The following is a 17,299-nucleotide window of genomic DNA, read 5'->3' on the forward strand; positions in this document are numbered from 1 at the left end:
TTTTTACTTTTGTCTATATATTTAAAAACAAACGCAACCAAACTTAACATCATATTTTGTAGTATTTTAATGTACCATGATTTCAATCGGTAATATTTATTTTCGGGGGTGTTACTAAATTTGCCCTTTTGGAGAATCATGCTCAGCCATGATGGAAGTCATCAGTGACTACCTGGCTAACTATATTGTTTTACTTTATATTTGTATACCAGGTGCATTTAGTTTATAAAGCATGATCACTGAAGTCAAATCTGTCAAGACTTTTGGATCATTAGTCATTCATAAGACAATCCAAAAAAACTTCTCAATTGGAGAACTTCGCCAACATGTTGAATATTCTTTTCATACAGCAGGACGTTATTAACCCATTTTCATGTTAGCTTTTTAGATAATTTTCGGTAGTTAAATATGAAACTGCTCTTCCACTGTTCTCTGATGGGACGGTCTGGATGGTTTATAATGTGTGTGCGTGCGACGCTGTGGACAAGTCCTATTTGTAAAGTGCGTGACGAAGCCTTCTTGGACCAAGTGGCTTTCCGTACTTTGGTGACGTAACTGCCATCCAATATTTGTATTTTTTGGCGGGGTTTGTTGCAGTCTTAGTCCGTTCAGACAGATGCTCGATTCTTTTTGGAAACATTAACTTTGCAACGTTACAATATGGAGCGGTACGTTTTTAATTTACTAAAATAAGCACTTTCAGTCGTGTTGTGATTTGTTTTCTTGTTTAACATTACGCCCGCCGCTCTTATTGTGGCTTGGTTGTTTAGCTAAAGTTAGCAAATGTTACCGTTAATTTAACCGATGTTACCAACCGTCAAATAAATGTTACGTTACGCGAGCTGAACTTCGTAACGACGCGTATTATATTTAGTTAGTGCACGACTAATCCGGCGTGATACTAGGTAACCGAACGAGGAACGTTCGCTAACTAACCTAACGTGAGTGGTCTTTAGCTAGCGTTGATCAAGCGACTTGACTACGTTCGTCAGCCTGTTGGGGACACATCTAAGGCTACGGCATTCATTTAAAAATGTGTCGCATACGAGCACTCTGATATCTATGTGTCTGTACTTTGTATGTGCTCTGTTTATTTGTCTGTTACTTGTGTCCAGTGGAAGGATGAGTCGAGGGACGATCGGCCGACCCTCGGATCTGGCTGTCTTGAGAGTGCAAGACAGCAACAGGATGAGCATGGGGTACGCAACGCCCAAGAGGTGCGTGGGAAGTCATACACAAGTCATACGTTTGACTTTGATAGTAAGCAGAGATGTTGCTTTCAGGGTTCGTACGGTCATGGAAAATCTGGAAAAGTCATGGCATTTTAAAATGGTCATTTCCAGGCCTGGAAAAGTCATGGAAAAAAACTTATCATAAAAGTTTTGGAAAAGTCATGGAAATTTGTTAAAATCACATGTTCATTCACGCCGAGTTTGAAATCATTAATATATATTTTTAAAGAAAGACGCTCAAAATATAAGCCAGCAATAGCTCTCAATACGCAAAATGTTCTTCAGTTTTCATGTTTATACCGAGATTTCAGTTTGGTCATGGAAATTTGGTTTAAAGTCCTGGAAATCCATTGGTCAAAATTTGTAAGAACCCTGTGCTTTGATGATGATAGTCTGCTCTTTCAATAGGTACACATGATGTGTTGGTCACAACAACAACACAGCTAACGACATACACTTTAGTCTTTGACTCAGTCTCGTACTACTTTTGATCCAACATTACGTAGATATCTCAGTTTGAAATGTACTGCAGACATGGTAAGATATTGGGTTTAGTTTCATAATACTTAATGTTCCTGTTATGGCAAACTGGGACACAAACACTAGGTCGTTATTACATTAGAGGCTTCATTGTTTGTACTTTTTTTGGGGTGAAATTGTGACATTTGTTGTGACCCTGTCACGACTCAAAGTCAGAAAGGAAAGTACGACCATGTGTTTACGCTGTTCCGTCTTTACAGTAAACAGCCTTCCTTTGGAAAGCTGAACATCCCCAAACCGCAGTCTGTGACCTCTGAAAGACGAACCAGCTTCTTTGGTGGCCGGTAAGTAAATAATATTTGAGAAATATACACATTACCATGACCATGTACTTTATATTAAAGTGTAAAGAACAACTAAAAGACTGAGAAGATACAGTTTGTAAAGCAATATAAACAAATTCTGTAGCAGTACAATTACAATAGTAGATAAAGATACGAGTGGTCAACATGTATAGTCTTTTACTTCCACGGTGTAGAAGGAAAGCTTTGTATATAGATATCCTGTGTGAATAATCTCAAAGAGAGTAACGCCTCTGTCAGAACTTCTGCTGACTGAGCCTCCAGTTACTTTCTAGATTTAAACAAGTGTCACAAACACAAATTAGCAGAACTAATGTGGTGAAAGGGTTATGTAATGAGTAATGAGTAACGGAGGAGGACACAAGTACAAGTCTCCATCGACAGCCGACTGAACTGGATCAACGCTGTGTACAAGAGCAGCAAGATGCTTAAAGAAGGCTTCCATATCTTACTCCTAAGGTAAAATCAGTCTGATTAAATATTTCTGCTGATGAATGATATTTGATATTGTGGTGGTGTGTTACTGTTCTGCAGGACTCTCGGAGCCAGCATGCCTCGCAACAGCACCATCTCACGGTTCGGAGGAACGGATAAGATCAGGGACACCAGACCTCTGCACGACAAATCCTTCGTTCAGCAATGTATCAGACAGCTGCATGAGGTTAAAACACTTTATTTCTCAGCCCATATAATGTATACACATGCAGATTTCCCCCTTAGTTGTAACTGGAATGTCACATTGGCAGCCAGCAACATACACTTAATGTCCTTTCTGACACGCCTGATGGACACAGCTACCACACAGAGGTCTGAAGGGCTCCAGCACCATCAGTCCTACAGTGGTTCTCTTCCCGCCATATTAGCATAACATCAATATATTAGACTTGTGTTTTAAGTTATTTATTTGTATTGCTTTATTGGTACATATTGCTGAAGATATGCGAGTGTGAAATCAAATTGTCGCTCAACTTTGTTTTGCACCGTGTTGGTCAATATGAGTGGGAATCTTCATTCTTCACTGGTGCTGCCTGACATTCTTTCTCGTGTCTTTCCAGTTCTTGACTGAGCAGGGTTACCCGGGCACTCTGTCAGCCAAGACCCTCCAGTCTCCCTCCACCAAGGAGTTTGTGAAGGTGTTTGAGTTTGTCTACCGTCAGCTCGACCTGAGCTTCGAGATGCCAAACTCAAAAGTTGAGGAGGAGGTTCCAGCTATCCTGAAAGCCCTGAAGTAATTTTCATCATAAAAAAGCACTCGTTTGCCGAGCTATCTGTATTCAGAAGGTTTAGTTCCACTGGACTTTAATGGCCGGGGTGATATTAAAAAATGATTTTTAATAAACGACAGAGAGAAACTCTTACAGCAATGGATACAGCATATAACAAAATACTGGAACAAGTTGATGTCTCCCGTTCTACCATTTCAGCAACAGTGCTGATTGGCCGTCTCTGTTTCTCTCCCTGTGTCTGTTTCAAGCTATCCATTTGTTCTCTCCAAGTCTTCAATGTTTTCGGTTGGAGCTCCCCACACCTGGCCTCTGGCACTCGCTGCTCTCACGTGGCTTATTGACCAAATCACGGTAAGAAGAAAAAATATCAATTTCTGCCGAATAAACCCAGGTTATTTTGCATCGCATGCAGCATGAACTAAACTTGTGCAATTTGTGTTCAATTAAAGTTGTTTAAACCCGTGTTTGCGCTTGTTCTTGGGTCAGATCACCTGGTACCTGAGTAAGCAGGAGCTGCTGTTCAGTGACTTCTGTGAAGACGAGGATAATATTGAGGATGGGGCCGAGTATAACAAGGTACTCTAAACCACGAAGGTGTTTCCTCGGCCAACAGAACTGAACATGATACGGTTCCTCCTATTTGGTTTTAAATCTAAAACGTTTGCTTCTTTAAAAAATCTATATGTTTGACGTTATTCTGTGCAGCTCGTCCAGGACTACACCGTTGAGGCATACTCCAAGTTCATGCAGGGCGAAGACACATTTGATGATTTGGATGAATTGTTCCTCAGTAAACTAAGTAAGCACAGCATCGCTTGTGAAATGTGTCTTTTTAAAATAATAAATAGCTTTGTTTGTATATTCAAGCATAATGTTAATTGTTAGTGTCAATTTAGATTTTGGGTCCCACTGAAAACGTTTCTGAAAAATTCCCAAAACTGTGTCTTCACAGAGAAACTGTACAACGTTGACGAGGCACTGCTGGCCTCCATGGAGGAGAAGTACAGAATACTCAGTGAAGAGGTCGAACGACTGGAGAAGGAGAGCCAGGCGGTGAGGAGACCTTTTTAAAATGTTGATATTTACCAGTGAAATACATTGGACTATAATAGTTCTAAGTGGTAAAGGTGAACATCAGCATCAAAATAATAATGCCGAAAAGAAAAGGGAATATTAAGTTGTAGCCAGGATACTGTGGGTTGTTTTTGGTTGTGCAGTCGGTAATATGAAACATCTTGAGTGTGAGTAACAATAAATCAGACGTATCATTTTTCTCTCTCCCTGGACAGGACCACCTGATGACCAAGAGAGTGGAAAGGGTGACGCTGCAGGCGGACATCAAGAAGCTCCAGAGTTACCGAAGCAGCCTGGAGTCCTTTAAAGCCAACCAGGAGACCAGAGCTTCAGAACTGAGCGATGAGCTGGAGACCGCTGGTAAACAAATATAGCCACTTAGCCACTTAGCCAGTGCTTTCCTAGGATTCATTGGGTCTTCTTTGCATCCGATATGTCTGGATGTTGGTATTAAGTAGGGATGCACCGATCTGATCGGCGCCGATCCATATCGGCCGATATTCCCATTATCGGTTTTGATCGGCGTTCTCAAAACGGCCGATCAGATGACGTAACATCTGCGAGAACTATCAGACGTTTTAATCGCCGCGCACCGCAACGGAGACGATGCGCCCGGCAAGGGCCGCAGAGTGAGAGGTCCACGAGAGGATCCTCACCACCGAGCGGCGTCCCCGTCCCCCGAGTTGAATCTCTGGGTCAACTCAGCCGACTCTCACATGTCTGAGGCTCTGAGCCCCGATAGACTGATGCTCACGGTAAAAGCATTTGATCGGGAGCGCACGAGGGTTTTGATAAAGTTAGCGGAAGGATTTAAGTGACAACATCCGGTTTTGCTAAGTTAGCGGAAAGAACCACGTGAAACAACATCCGTTTTTCAAAATAAGATGTCGACAAATCATATACTAACATATAAAAGTAAACAATGAACTGATTTTGTATCTTTATAGATCGTTTCTGAGATTTAGCTTAAATTATGCTAACATTAAAACATTTTTACTGTACCAAGGAAGAGTTTATAAAAATAAGTCAGACTTTTGTATGTTAAAAAAAGTCCTGTAAATAGATTTCCCCAAGAGTTCCAGGAAATGAATGATGCAGATGTGTTCCATACATATCTGAAATCCCCTACAATAGCAATCAAACAATTTTAATGTATCAATTAGGCCATTTTACAAAGTAAAAGTCATAAATGTTTAAAGAAATCTGTAATTTCTTTAATGTTTGAATTGCTTTATATATGTATTTCCTCATAGTCCGAGGCAATAATGCTACACAATAAATAGAATGCTTCAATCGACACTGATCGGTGATCGGTATTATCGGATCGGCAGATACTGATTTCAGTGATCGGTGATCGGCACCAAAAACCTGATCGGTGCATCTCTAGTATTAAGTCACAAGAGAAACGTCGGAATTACTACTGTGGTAACATTTTAGTTCTCAGTTTTAGTCCTCTGTATAAAACATTCCTGTTTTTAATGAATAAGCATCAGAGATCATACTTTACAGTGTTATCAAAACTGCATTCAGTAAAGCGTGCAACGGTCTCATCATTCAGTGCAAAGAAAGCTCCCACCAAGTCGTAACGACAGTATTCAGGGTCAAATTAGCACATGGTTACCGATGTGTTTTAAACGGTGTCATGTGGGCTGTTACATGTGTTCTGTCACATGTGGGCTGTCGCATGTGGGCTGTCGCATGTGGGCTGTCGCATGTGGGCTGTCGCATGTGGGCTGTCGCATGTGGGCTATCGCATGTGGGCTATCGCATGTGGGCTGTCACATGTGGCTGTAACATGTGTTCTCTTACATGTGGGCTGTTACATGTGTCCTGTTACACGTGTTCTCTTACATGTGGGCTGTTACATGTGTCCTGTTGCATGTGTCCTGTTGCATGTGTTCTGTTACATGTGGGCGTGACCGGTCTTCTACAAAAGTTCTGACTGTCTCTCCAATCAGAACTCAGGTTTGGGTATGATTTTGCTTGAATGTCTTTTAAATCTTTGCAGGCAGTCACATGGAGTCTCTGAAACACGAGCAAAACGAGCTGCAGCTCCTCCTGCAGAAGCAGAAGTTCACTCCAGCGGACGTGGAGAGGATCAACCGAGAGAAGAGTGAACTCCAACAGACCAGCAACGGCCTCCGGAAGTCTCTGGAAGAGGCTGAACAGCACAAGTGGAACGAGGAGATTGCTCTGGCCAAAGTGAAAGAGAAGGTGCTGCGTGGAGCTCTCCTGTTGTGTGTGTGTGTGTGCAGGGTTTTTCCTGCATAGAAAACATTTGGGCGCGCGCCTAAGCCGTTTTCCCGAGCGCCTATGACAAATCCCGAGCGCCTAAGGCAAAAAAAAGTCTGCTATGGAAAAAAAAAAAAAAAAAACTGTTCATCAATATATGTTCTCAATAGTATGTTTCAAGGAGGCTACAGCCGAACCCTCGTTCTGTTTTGATCAATAGTAATCGAGTTCAGTGTTTCCCCTAGGTTTACAGCTTCAGGGGGGCGGGACTGTTGGTGCCCTGAGCTGGACCGAATGGACCGAGCGGACAGGTGCTGATCACTCACTCAACAGCCCGACGTGCACGAACAGACGCTGACATTTTTTTTTTGGGAGCACCGAAGACCCATTTTGACCCAGGAAAAACCCTTGTGTGTGTGTGTGGAATAATACACTGTTTTAAAGATGTGAAATATGACTCAGACTTCTGAATGTTTGAGATTAAACTTGTCTGTGTTTTGCTACTCATTTGTAGTCTGTATATAGATTGATAACGGCCAATGTTTTTCATCCAGTCGCACACATTTTGACCGTTACATTTTTTTTTCCCTTGCTTCCTTGCCCGTCGTATCCTGGTCACCCAGATGGAGTTGAAGGAAGCCGAGTACCACAAGGTGGCACGCAAACTGAAGCTGATCCCGCTGTCGGCAGAGAATGCCTTTGGTCATGATTTTGACATCAAGCCATTTGGATGTGGATCCGGCAACGTGGTGCAGCACGAGACGCAGATAAAGGTACCGCCAGCTGAGCACCGGGGAGTTGAAGCCGTACCAGAACCAGACTTTTGGATTGTGATGGATTTTAATTCAAGTCAGTATGAACAAGTCTAGGTTGCTTTCCCAATGCTTAGGTTAGTTCCAGTTATTTGTTGCTTTGGACATAATAAATGTAAATGTGCCCCGTTGTAGTCCTTGGAAATAATACAAAATATATTGTGATGTTGCTTTTGAAAATGGATGCCGTGTGTTGAAGATGCTCCTGAGGAAGCTGGCCAGTGATATGGATGAAGAGAGCAGTCGATTTGCCAACATGAAATTCAATTTGGAGGGGTCTAACGATCAGGTAACGGAACATTTTACCGTACTGAGGCAATAAACCAAAGTGCTCTTCAAATATATATATTTGTATCACGTTTGTTATATTTAAATGTGTGTGTCTTTAAGGTGAATTCTAACATCTTGGACAAGTCCAACGACCTAAAGCAGCTGAGAGAGCATATTCGCAAGCTGGATGAACGATTGGGTTTTGACGTGCAGGTAAAGTTCATCCTGCTTCATGTTGGTAGAAACACCGTACGGCCTCCACCACATGGCGACGAGATCACTTTCATACCTGCAAACTTGTCACCTTTCGGCGAAATTCGCTGTTTTCAAATCAAGCTAGGTCATCCACGTGAATCGTGTAGATCCGAAGAGTTTTTGTTTTGAGGTGGGGGGGGGGGGGGTCAACTGACCGGCCGGCGTTTATGAGATTGCAGTGAGACACGGAGAAAATGTGATGTGGTGCTCTTCGCAATAAAACATCTTTGATGGGACACGTCGCGTTTTGGCCAATCGGCGTTAAGATGTCGAGAGCGTCTGGGGGGTTTAGGTTAGCTTGAATGTCAGCCGCTACATCTGCTGCTGTCACGCTGCACGGTGTATCGATACTAACAAAGTACCCGTACGTTAAACACGATATGATTTAGCAACTGTGAGGTGCGCGACTTGTCTGAGCGGCCAGCTGCTGATCACTCACCCAACAGCCCGACGTGCATGAATAGATGGTGCGCGCACACATTTTTTTTGGGAGCACCGAAGACCCATTTTGACCCAGGAAAAACCCTGCTGTGTGCGCGGATGTGTCGGTGCGCATCACGGCAGACAGAGCGATGCGACCCGAGAAGTGTTAACGGGGGGGGGGGGGTGCTGAGCGATTAAATATATCTCTTGTTCTGCCTGTTTTGTGATATCAGGCATGAGAATCCCTCACCTTGGCGAAAACGTTTCTGAAAAATTCCCAAAACTGTGTCTTCACAGAGAAACTGTACAACGTTGATTTAGGCACTGCTGGCCTCCATGGAGGAGAAGTACAGAATACTCAGTGAAGAGGTCGAACGACTGGAGAAGGAGAGCCAGGCGGTGAGGAGACCTTTTTAAAATGTTGATATTTACCAGTGAAATACATTGGACTATAATAGTTCTAAGTGGTAAAGGTGAACATCAGCATCAAAATAATAATGCCGAAAAGAAAAGGGAATATTAAGTTGTAGCCAGGATACTGTGGGTTGTTTTTGGTTGTGCAGTCGGTAATATGAAACATCTTGAGTGTGAGTAACAATAAATCAGACGTATCATTTTTCTCTCTCCCTGGACAGGACCACCTGATGACCAAGAGAATGGAAAGGGTGACGCTGCAGGCGGACATCAAGAAGCTCCAGAGTTACCGAAGCAGCCTGGAGTCCTTTAAAGCCAACCAGGAGACCAGAGCTTCAGAACTGAGCGACGAGCTGGAGACCGCTGGTAAACAAATATAGCCACTTAGCCACTTAGCCAGTGCTTTCCTAGGATTCATTGGGTCTTCTTTGCATCCGATATGTCTGGATGTTGGTATTAAGTAGGGATGCACCGATCTGATCGGCGCCGATCCATATCGGCCGATATTCCCATTATCGGTTTTGATCGGCGTTCTCAAACGCCGATCAGATGACGTAACATCTGCGAGAACTATCAGACGTTTTAATCGCGCGCAACGGAGACGATGCGACCGGCGAGGGCCGCAGAGTGAGAGGACCACGAGGGGATCCTCACCACCGAGCGGCGTCCCCGTCCCCCGAGTTGAATCTCTGGGTCAACTCAGCCGACACTCACATGTCTGAGGCTCTGAGCCCCGATAGACTGATGCTCACGGTAAAAGCATTTGATCGGGAGTGCACGAGGGTTTTGATAAAGTTAGCGGAAGGATTTAAGTGACAACATCCGGTTTTGCTAAGTTAGCGGAAAGAACCACGTGAAACAACATCCGTTTTTCAAAATAAGATGTCGACAAATCATATACTAACATATAAAAGTAAACAATGAACTGATTTTGTATCTTTATAGATCGTTTCTGAGATTTAGCTTAAATTATGCTAACATTAAAACATTTTTACTGTACCAAGGAAGAGTTTATAAAAATAAGTCAGACTTTTGTATGTTAAGAAAAGTCCTGTAAATAGATTTCCCCAAGAGTTCCAGGAAATGAATGATGCAGATGTGTTCCATACATATCTGAAATCCCCTACAATAGCAATCAAACAATTTTAATGTATCAATTAGGCCATTTTACAAAGTAAAAGTCATAAATGTTTAAAGAAATCTGTAATTTCTTTAATGTTTGAATTGCTTTATATATGTATTTCCTCATAGTCCGAGGCAATAATGCTACACAATAAATAGAATGCTTCAATCGACACTGATCGGTGATCGGTATTATCGGATCGGCAGATACTGATTTCAGTGATCGGTGATCGGCACCAAAAACCTGATCGGTGCATCTCTAGTATTAAGTCACAAGAGAAACGCGGAATTACTACTGTGGTAACATTTTAGTTCTCAGTTTTAGTCCTCTGTATAAAACATTCCTGTTTTTAATGAATAAGCATCAGAGATCATACTTTACAGTGTTATCAAAACTGCATTCAGTAAAGCGTGCAACGGTCTCATCATTCAGTGCAAAGAAAGCTCCCACCAAGTCGTAACGACAGTATTCAGGGTCAAATTAGCACATGGTTACCGATGTGTTTTAAACGGTGTCATGTGGGCTGTTACATGTGTTCTGTCGCATGTGGGCTGTCGCATGTGGGCTGTCGCATGTGGGCTGTTGCATGTGGGCTGTCGCATGTGTTCTGTCGCATGTGAGCTGTCACATGTGAGCTGTTACATGTGTTCTCTTACATGTGGCTGTAACATGTGTTCTCTTACATGTGGGCTGTTACATGTGTCCTGTTACACGTGTTCTCTTACATGTGGGCTGTTACATGTGTCCTGTTGCATGTGTCCTGTTGCATGTGTCCTGTTACATGTGGGCGTGACCGGTCTTCTACAAAAGTTCTGACTGTCTCTCCAATCAGAACTCAGGTTTGGGTATGATTTTGCTTGAATGTCTTTTAAATCTTTGCAGGCAGTCACATGGAGTCTCTGAAACACGAGCAAAACGAGCTGCAGCTCCTCCTGCAGAAGCAGAAGTTCACTCCAGCGGACGTGGAGAGGATCAACCGAGAGAAGAGTGAACTCCAACAGACCAGCAACGGCCTCCGGAAGTCTCTGGAAGAGGCTGAACAGCACAAGTGGAACGAGGAGATTGCTCTGGCCAAAGTGAAAGAGAAGGTGCTGCGTGGAGCTCTCCTGTTGTGTGTGTGTGTGTGTGTGTGTGCAGGGTTTTTCCTGCATAGAAAACATTTGGGCGCGCACCTAAGCCGTTTTCCCGAGCGCCTATGACAAATCCCGAGCGCCTAAGGCAAAAAAAAGTCTGCGATGGAAAAAAAAAAAAAAAAACTGTTCATCAATATATGTTCTCAATAGTATGTTTCAAGGAGGCTACAGCCGAACCCTCGTTCTGTTTGGATCAATAGTAATCGAGTTCAGTGTTTCCCCTAGGTTTACAGCTTCAGGGGGGCGGGACTAGTGCCGCTAGCCATGTTGGTGCCCTGAGCTGGACCGAATGGACCGAGCGGACAGCTGCTGATCACTCACTCAACAGCCCGACGTGCACGAACAGACGCTGACATTTTTTTTTTGGGAGCACCGAAGACCCATTTTGACCCAGGAAAAACCCGTGTGTGTGTGTGGAATAATACACTGTTTTAAAGATGTGAAATATGACTCAGTCTTCTGAATGTTTGAGATTAAACTTGTCTGTGTTTTGCTACTCATTTGTAGTCTGTATATAGATTGATAACGGCCAATGTTTTTCATCCAGTCGCACACATTTTGACCGTTACATTTTTTTTTCCCTTGCTTGCTTGCCCGTCGTATCCTGGTCACCCAGATGGAGTTGAAGGAAGCCGAGTACCACAAGGTGGCACGCAAACTGAAGCTGATCCCGCTGTCGGCAGAGAATGCCTTTGGTCATGATTTTGACATCAAGCCATTTGGATGTGGATCCGGCAACGTGGTGCAGCACGAGACGCAGATAAAGGTACCGCCAGCTGAGCACCGGGGAGTTGAAGCCGTACCAGAACCAGACTTTTGGATTGTGATGGATTTTAATTCAAGTCAGTATGAACAAGTCTAGGTTGCTTTCCCAATGCTTAGGTTAGTTCCAGTTATTTGTTGCTTTGGACATAATAAATGTAAATGTGCCCTGTAGTCCTTGGAAATAATACAAAATATATTGTGATGTTGCTTTTGAAAATGGATGCCGTGTGTTGAAGATGCTCCTGAGGAAGCTGGCCAGTGATATGGATGAAGAGAGCAGTCGATTTGCCAACATGAAATTCAATTTGGAGGGGTCTAACGATCAGGTAACGGAACATTTTACCGTACTGAGGCAATAAACCAAAGTGCTCTTCAAATATATATATTTGTATCACGTTTGTTATATTTAAATGTGTGTGTCTTTAAGGTGAATTCTAACATCTTGGACAAGTCCAACGACCTAAAGCAGCTGAGAGAGCATATTCGCAAGCTGGATGAACGATTGGGTTTTGACGTGCAGGTAAAGTTCATCCTGCTTCATGTTGGTAGAAACACCGTACGGCCTCCACCACATGGCGACGAGATCACTTTCATACCTGCAAACTTGTCACCTTTCGGCGAAATTCGCTGGTGTGAAATCAAAATAGGTCATCCACGTGAATCGTGGAGATCCGAAGAGTTTTTGTTTTGGGGTGGGGTGGGGGGTCAACTGACCGGCCGGCGTTTATGAGATTGGAGTGAGACACGGAGAAAATGTGAAGTGGTGCTCTTCGCAATAAAACATCTTTGATGGGACGTGTCGCGTCTCGGCCAATCGGCGTTCAGATGTCGACAGCGTTTACGGGGTTTAGGTTAGCTTGAATGTCAGCCGCTACATCTACTGCTGTCACGCTGCACGGTGTATCGATGCTAACAAAGTACCCGTACCTTAAACACGATGTGATTGAGCATATTTTAAGTATCGATACTTCATTAAGAGAGCGATCAGAGCGCACTGCTCCGCTCCGTTTAATGCTGTCTGCACGCAATGCGCTGCGCTCACAGCGACTGACGTTAAGTTGTGGAGCTTTTGAGACCGTCTTCGGCTTTAAATAATGTTTATTTTATTTTATTACTACTGTAGATAAATATACCAGTATCGTATTTATTGTATTGAATTCTGGTATCGGGTATCATGATATTTATGGCAGGTATCGTATAGAAGGAATAATTTTAGGATTGTGACAACCAGATAGAGGAAGGAACAGAATCACGGAACAGACTCACGGAATGACTCAAAATGTTTCTTATAATTATTTAGATCTGCGGTCAGAACAATAAAAAAACCGTAGTTATAAAAGCTTTGAGGTGTCATCAAACAACGTGGATGTGGTGTGGCGACAAAAAAACAAAAAAGTCTTCAGTTTGTGCCAGTTGAGCACTGAACTGTTCGTCTGCTCAGCTGAGAAACGGGTATACGGAAACATTTGTAACCTGTTGGGAACACGCAGCGTGCACAGGTGCATCCTTCGTGTAGTAACGATACGTTTCCTGTGTGTTTGTGCCTGTGAAGGAACTCAACCAAGAGGAACAGGACTGGGCAGTGGAGGTGGAGTCAGTGGATAACCATCTTAACATTCTTGAGAAGAAGGTTAATTGCGGTTACGACGAGTCCGTGCAAGAACTGAAGGCAGCGCAACAACAGTGAGTGATTTATTTATTCATCATCAAGATTCATGTCTTCCGGATTCCTTCATCCTGCTGGAGTCTCTGAACCCTACAGAACACAGCATTGTCCAATGGCCACCAGTTATTCCACTCTTCATGAGAGGGCTTGATGCGTGAGCTTTTTGTTCCCGTCTTTTGTCTCCGAGTGAAACCTTGGTGGTCGTCTCCTCCTCAGGTACCACCTGGTGCTGCAGGAGACGAATGAGGAGAGACGGACAGTCGCCAACAACCTCGCGTCAATCTTCGCCACAGCTACTAACCACATGTCGATCACAGAGGTAACTTTCTTACTCTACACCATCTTTTTCTTTGCTCCGCCCCGATGCGCGCACACGCCGGCATCGGAACTCTGCGGCGCGCGAGACGGCGAGCCGAGAAGTGTTAACGCGACACGTAGAGACAGAATGACATGCTGCTGTGTGGAGACGATCAATAACAGACGTTTAGTTTCATAAAAGAACAAAGACGTCTTTAAGAAAAGGACCTTAAATTACTTCTTCTGTAATCTGGCGCGATAGAGAAAATTACAGGGGGGCGGGCGGAGTTTTTTTTTTCCCAACTCAAAATTGTCTGGGAACCGTATGTCGTCACCGGAAGAGCCATATATGCACTGCACCAATAATCTGTATCTCCAGCATTCTTCAGTTTAGTTTTACCAAGCGAAGGAGTAATGTGTCCAAACAAATCCATAAGAACATTGAGTCCAAGCTAACTAATTTTTGAAATGGAAAAAAAATGCAACACAATGTATTTGGGCACAGAGGTTTTCTATGAAGTGTCCTGAATAACATACTTCGTCATTTTTGTAAGAAATTACTGCTGCTGGAATGGGTAAAATATGCAAAAATGCAAGATGGCCACCGTAAATCTATAATGTCTTATATCTCCACTATCAAGAGAGATATTTGAATAATTAAAAATGCTATAATATGCTTTTTGGACATACAGAATCATTTCGAATATGTAACGACTTGATTAGATGCAGTGGTCATGGAAGAAAATCCAATGTGGCCACCAAAAATCCATTTCTTACATATATTTTTACTGATATACGACATTTCATTGAATGAAATTGCATAATATAAAGATTTTTTCCATTTTTAATGGTTAAGTTGGCTCGATTGCCTGGACTAATTTGTGAGTCGGTAACTGGTTTACCCGTCCATGCATATTGGTTTCATTGTAACGCATTAATGTGTAATGTAACCCGTTCTTGGACAACAGAAGAGCCTCGACGATCTGCACAGCCGAGTCCAACGGATCTGCTCTAAGGATGTGGAAGAGGATGAAGCTGCTGTCCTGAAGCTGAGGGAAACTTTTAAGAGCTTCAAGTCCAAGGCCAACTGCCTGTAGTCAGGTGGGAGGGGGAGGGTGGAGGCCTTTCAGAGACGGGAAGTGTGGGGGAGTTCCCCTGTTATCCAGTCATTTTTAATTAGTTTCCATCTTGAAAAAAAGAAACTTACTTTATTTGTTCTGAAGAAGTTGTGGAAATGTATCGTATGACTTACTATGAACCATGGATTAACAAAAATGTCAGTTTTCTCTGTATAAATTATTCAGCGGTGTGTTTTTTTGCCAACACGGATACATTTCAAGACACGGCGGTTGCATCAAGATGGAGGTTTTGAAGTCTTAACGCCTTTTAGGTGTCGTGTAACTTGTTTTGTGTAATTTGTCGACACTTTTCGTTTTTTGCTATTTATGAACATTCATGTGTCTACTCTTCACAAGACCCCGGAGGAAAAATCATTCAATGTTTTTCACTGTATACACTGAAATAAAATGTCATCAATTATTGTTTTTCATACCAAAAATATATATATATATATTGCAAAGAAAAATATAGTTTAACGGTTGAGCTTATGTTGTTTGTAAAGTCCGTCCCTGTGTGTGTTCATACTGCACTTTGTCAAGTAGCGGTGTTGGACTGACGCCACTAGGAGGCGGCACACGCCTCTGGCTGCCAGAACAAGTGTTCTGGTTGCCATATATTTACACATTTTCTTCTTGGTTAATCTTAATGTTGCAGTTCCTTCCATATCTACTTGGTTTATTAACGTATTCAGACATGAACAAAAGCCTTTTAACATCTCTTGACCCAAGTAAGCACCTGCTATGTTTACGAGTACGGTGTTTTTTGAACGTTGAATCTTCTGCTTACCTTCTGGATTGCAGTGGAAGTCGACAGCTGCTGATGCCGCCTCGTGTTAAAGGTTCAATGCAAACACTGGAGGTAATTCAACCGACGAGAGGAAGTGTATGTATAAGCATGGTGGGAACTAGGAGGAGATTACTGTTCAAGTTGATATCAAATGAAGTAGAATAATTAGGTTTCCAAAGAGCAGTAAAATACAACAGCGTTTAACTCTTATGAGAATCCATCAATAGTTTGAGTTATTTTTAAGCATTCACTTGTCTCAGTTTTCTAGATGGGAAAAACTGGCTGTTTTAAAACTTGAAACAGACCGTTTCTGTATTTCTTGTTGACACAAAATACGTCAAATCATCAGATATATCGATTCTGAAATACTGAATTGCAAAATATAACCCAACATGCTTGACCTATACAGTGCATCCGGAAAGTATTCACAGCGCTTCATTTTTTCCACATTTTGTTATGTTACAGCCTTATTCCAAAATGGATTAAATTCATTATTTTCCTCAACATTCTACACACAAAAACCCATAATGACAAAGTGAAAACTGTTTTTTGCACATTTATTAAAAATAAAGAACGAAAACACAACATGTACATAAGTATTCACAGCCTTTGCTCAATACTTTGTTGAAGCACCTTTGGCAGCAATTACAGCCTCAAGTCTTCTTGGGTCTGATTCCACAAGCGTGGCACACCTATTTCTGGGCAGTTTCTCCCGTTGTGCTTTGCAGAACCTCTCAAGTTCCATCAGGTTGGATGGGGAGCGTCGGTGCACAGCCATTTTCAGATTTCTCCAGAGATGTTCAATCGGGTTCAAGTCGGGGCTCTGGCTGGGCCGCTCCAGGACCTTCACAGAGTCGTCCTGAAGCCACTCCTTTGTTATCTTGGCTGTGTGCTTCGGGGCGTTGTCCTGTTGGAAGATGAACCGTCGCCCCAGTCTGAGGTCCAGAGCGCTTTGGAGCATGTTTTCATCCAGGATGTCTCTGTACATTGCTGCATTCATCTTTCCCTCAATCCTGACTCGTCTCCCAGTTCCTCCCGATGAAAAACATCCCCACAGCATGAAGCTGCCCCCACCGTGCTTCACTGTAGGGATGGTATTGGCCAGGTGATGAGCAGTGCCTGGTTTCCTCCAGACATGACGCTTGGCATTCAGGCCAGAGTTCAATCTTTGTTTCATCAGACCAGAGAATTTGGTTTCTCATGGTCTGAGAGTCCTTCAGGTGCTTTTTTGCAAACTCTAGGCGGGCTGTCATGTGCTTGTTACTGAGGAGTGGCTTCCGTCTGGCCACTCTACCAAACAGGCCTGATTTGTGGAGTGCTGCAGAGATGGTTGTCCTTCTGGAAGGTTCTCCTCTCTTCAGAGAACAACGCTGGAGCTCTGTCAGAGTGACCATCGGGTTCCTGGTCACCTCCCTGACTAAGGCCCTTCTCCCCCCATCGCTCAGTCTGGCTGGGCGGCCAACTCTAGGAAGAGTCCTGGTGGTTCCAAACTTCTTCCATGTCCGGATGATGGAGGCCACTGTGCTCATTGGGACTTTAAATGCTGCAGAAATCTTTCTGTACCCTTCGCCAGATCTGTGCCTCGATACAATTCTGTCTCGGAGGTCTATAGATAATTCCTTGAACTTCA

General features: G+C 43.2%; 1 protein-coding gene across 1 annotated transcript; it reads left to right on the forward strand.

The window, feature by feature from the left end:
• Positions 1-522: 522 nt before the first annotated feature.
• On the forward strand, positions 523-15,303 carry ndc80 (NDC80 kinetochore complex component). The gene is made up of 17 exons (XM_056419901.1): positions 523-668; positions 1,116-1,217; positions 1,973-2,056; positions 2,609-2,735; positions 3,130-3,302; positions 3,549-3,651; positions 3,787-3,876; positions 4,006-4,099; positions 4,253-4,353; positions 9,002-9,146; positions 10,786-10,991; positions 11,653-11,802; positions 12,038-12,127; positions 12,229-12,321; positions 13,354-13,484; positions 13,684-13,786; positions 14,733-15,303. Exons 1-17 carry the CDS (start codon positions 661-663, stop codon positions 14,859-14,861), a joined length of 1,929 nt encoding a protein of 642 aa, XP_056275876.1. The 5' UTR covers positions 523-660; the 3' UTR covers positions 14,862-15,303.
• The last annotated feature ends 1,996 nt before the right edge of the window (positions 15,304-17,299 follow it).

This window comes from Pseudoliparis swirei, chromosome 7 (assembly GCF_029220125.1).
Source record: "Pseudoliparis swirei isolate HS2019 ecotype Mariana Trench chromosome 7, NWPU_hadal_v1, whole genome shotgun sequence".
NCBI classification, from domain to species: Eukaryota; Metazoa; Chordata; class Actinopteri; order Perciformes; family Liparidae; genus Pseudoliparis; species Pseudoliparis swirei.

Coding starts and splice junctions, on each gene's coding strand:
- ndc80 (XM_056419901.1), top strand. Junction 3,303..3,548: donor GCTATCCTGAAAGCCCTGAA/GTAATTTTCATC, acceptor GTCTGTTTCAAG/CTATCCATTTGTTCTCTCCA. Junction 4,100..4,252: donor ATTGTTCCTCAGTAAACTAA/GTAAGCACAGCA, acceptor GTGTCTTCACAG/AGAAACTGTACAACGTTGAC.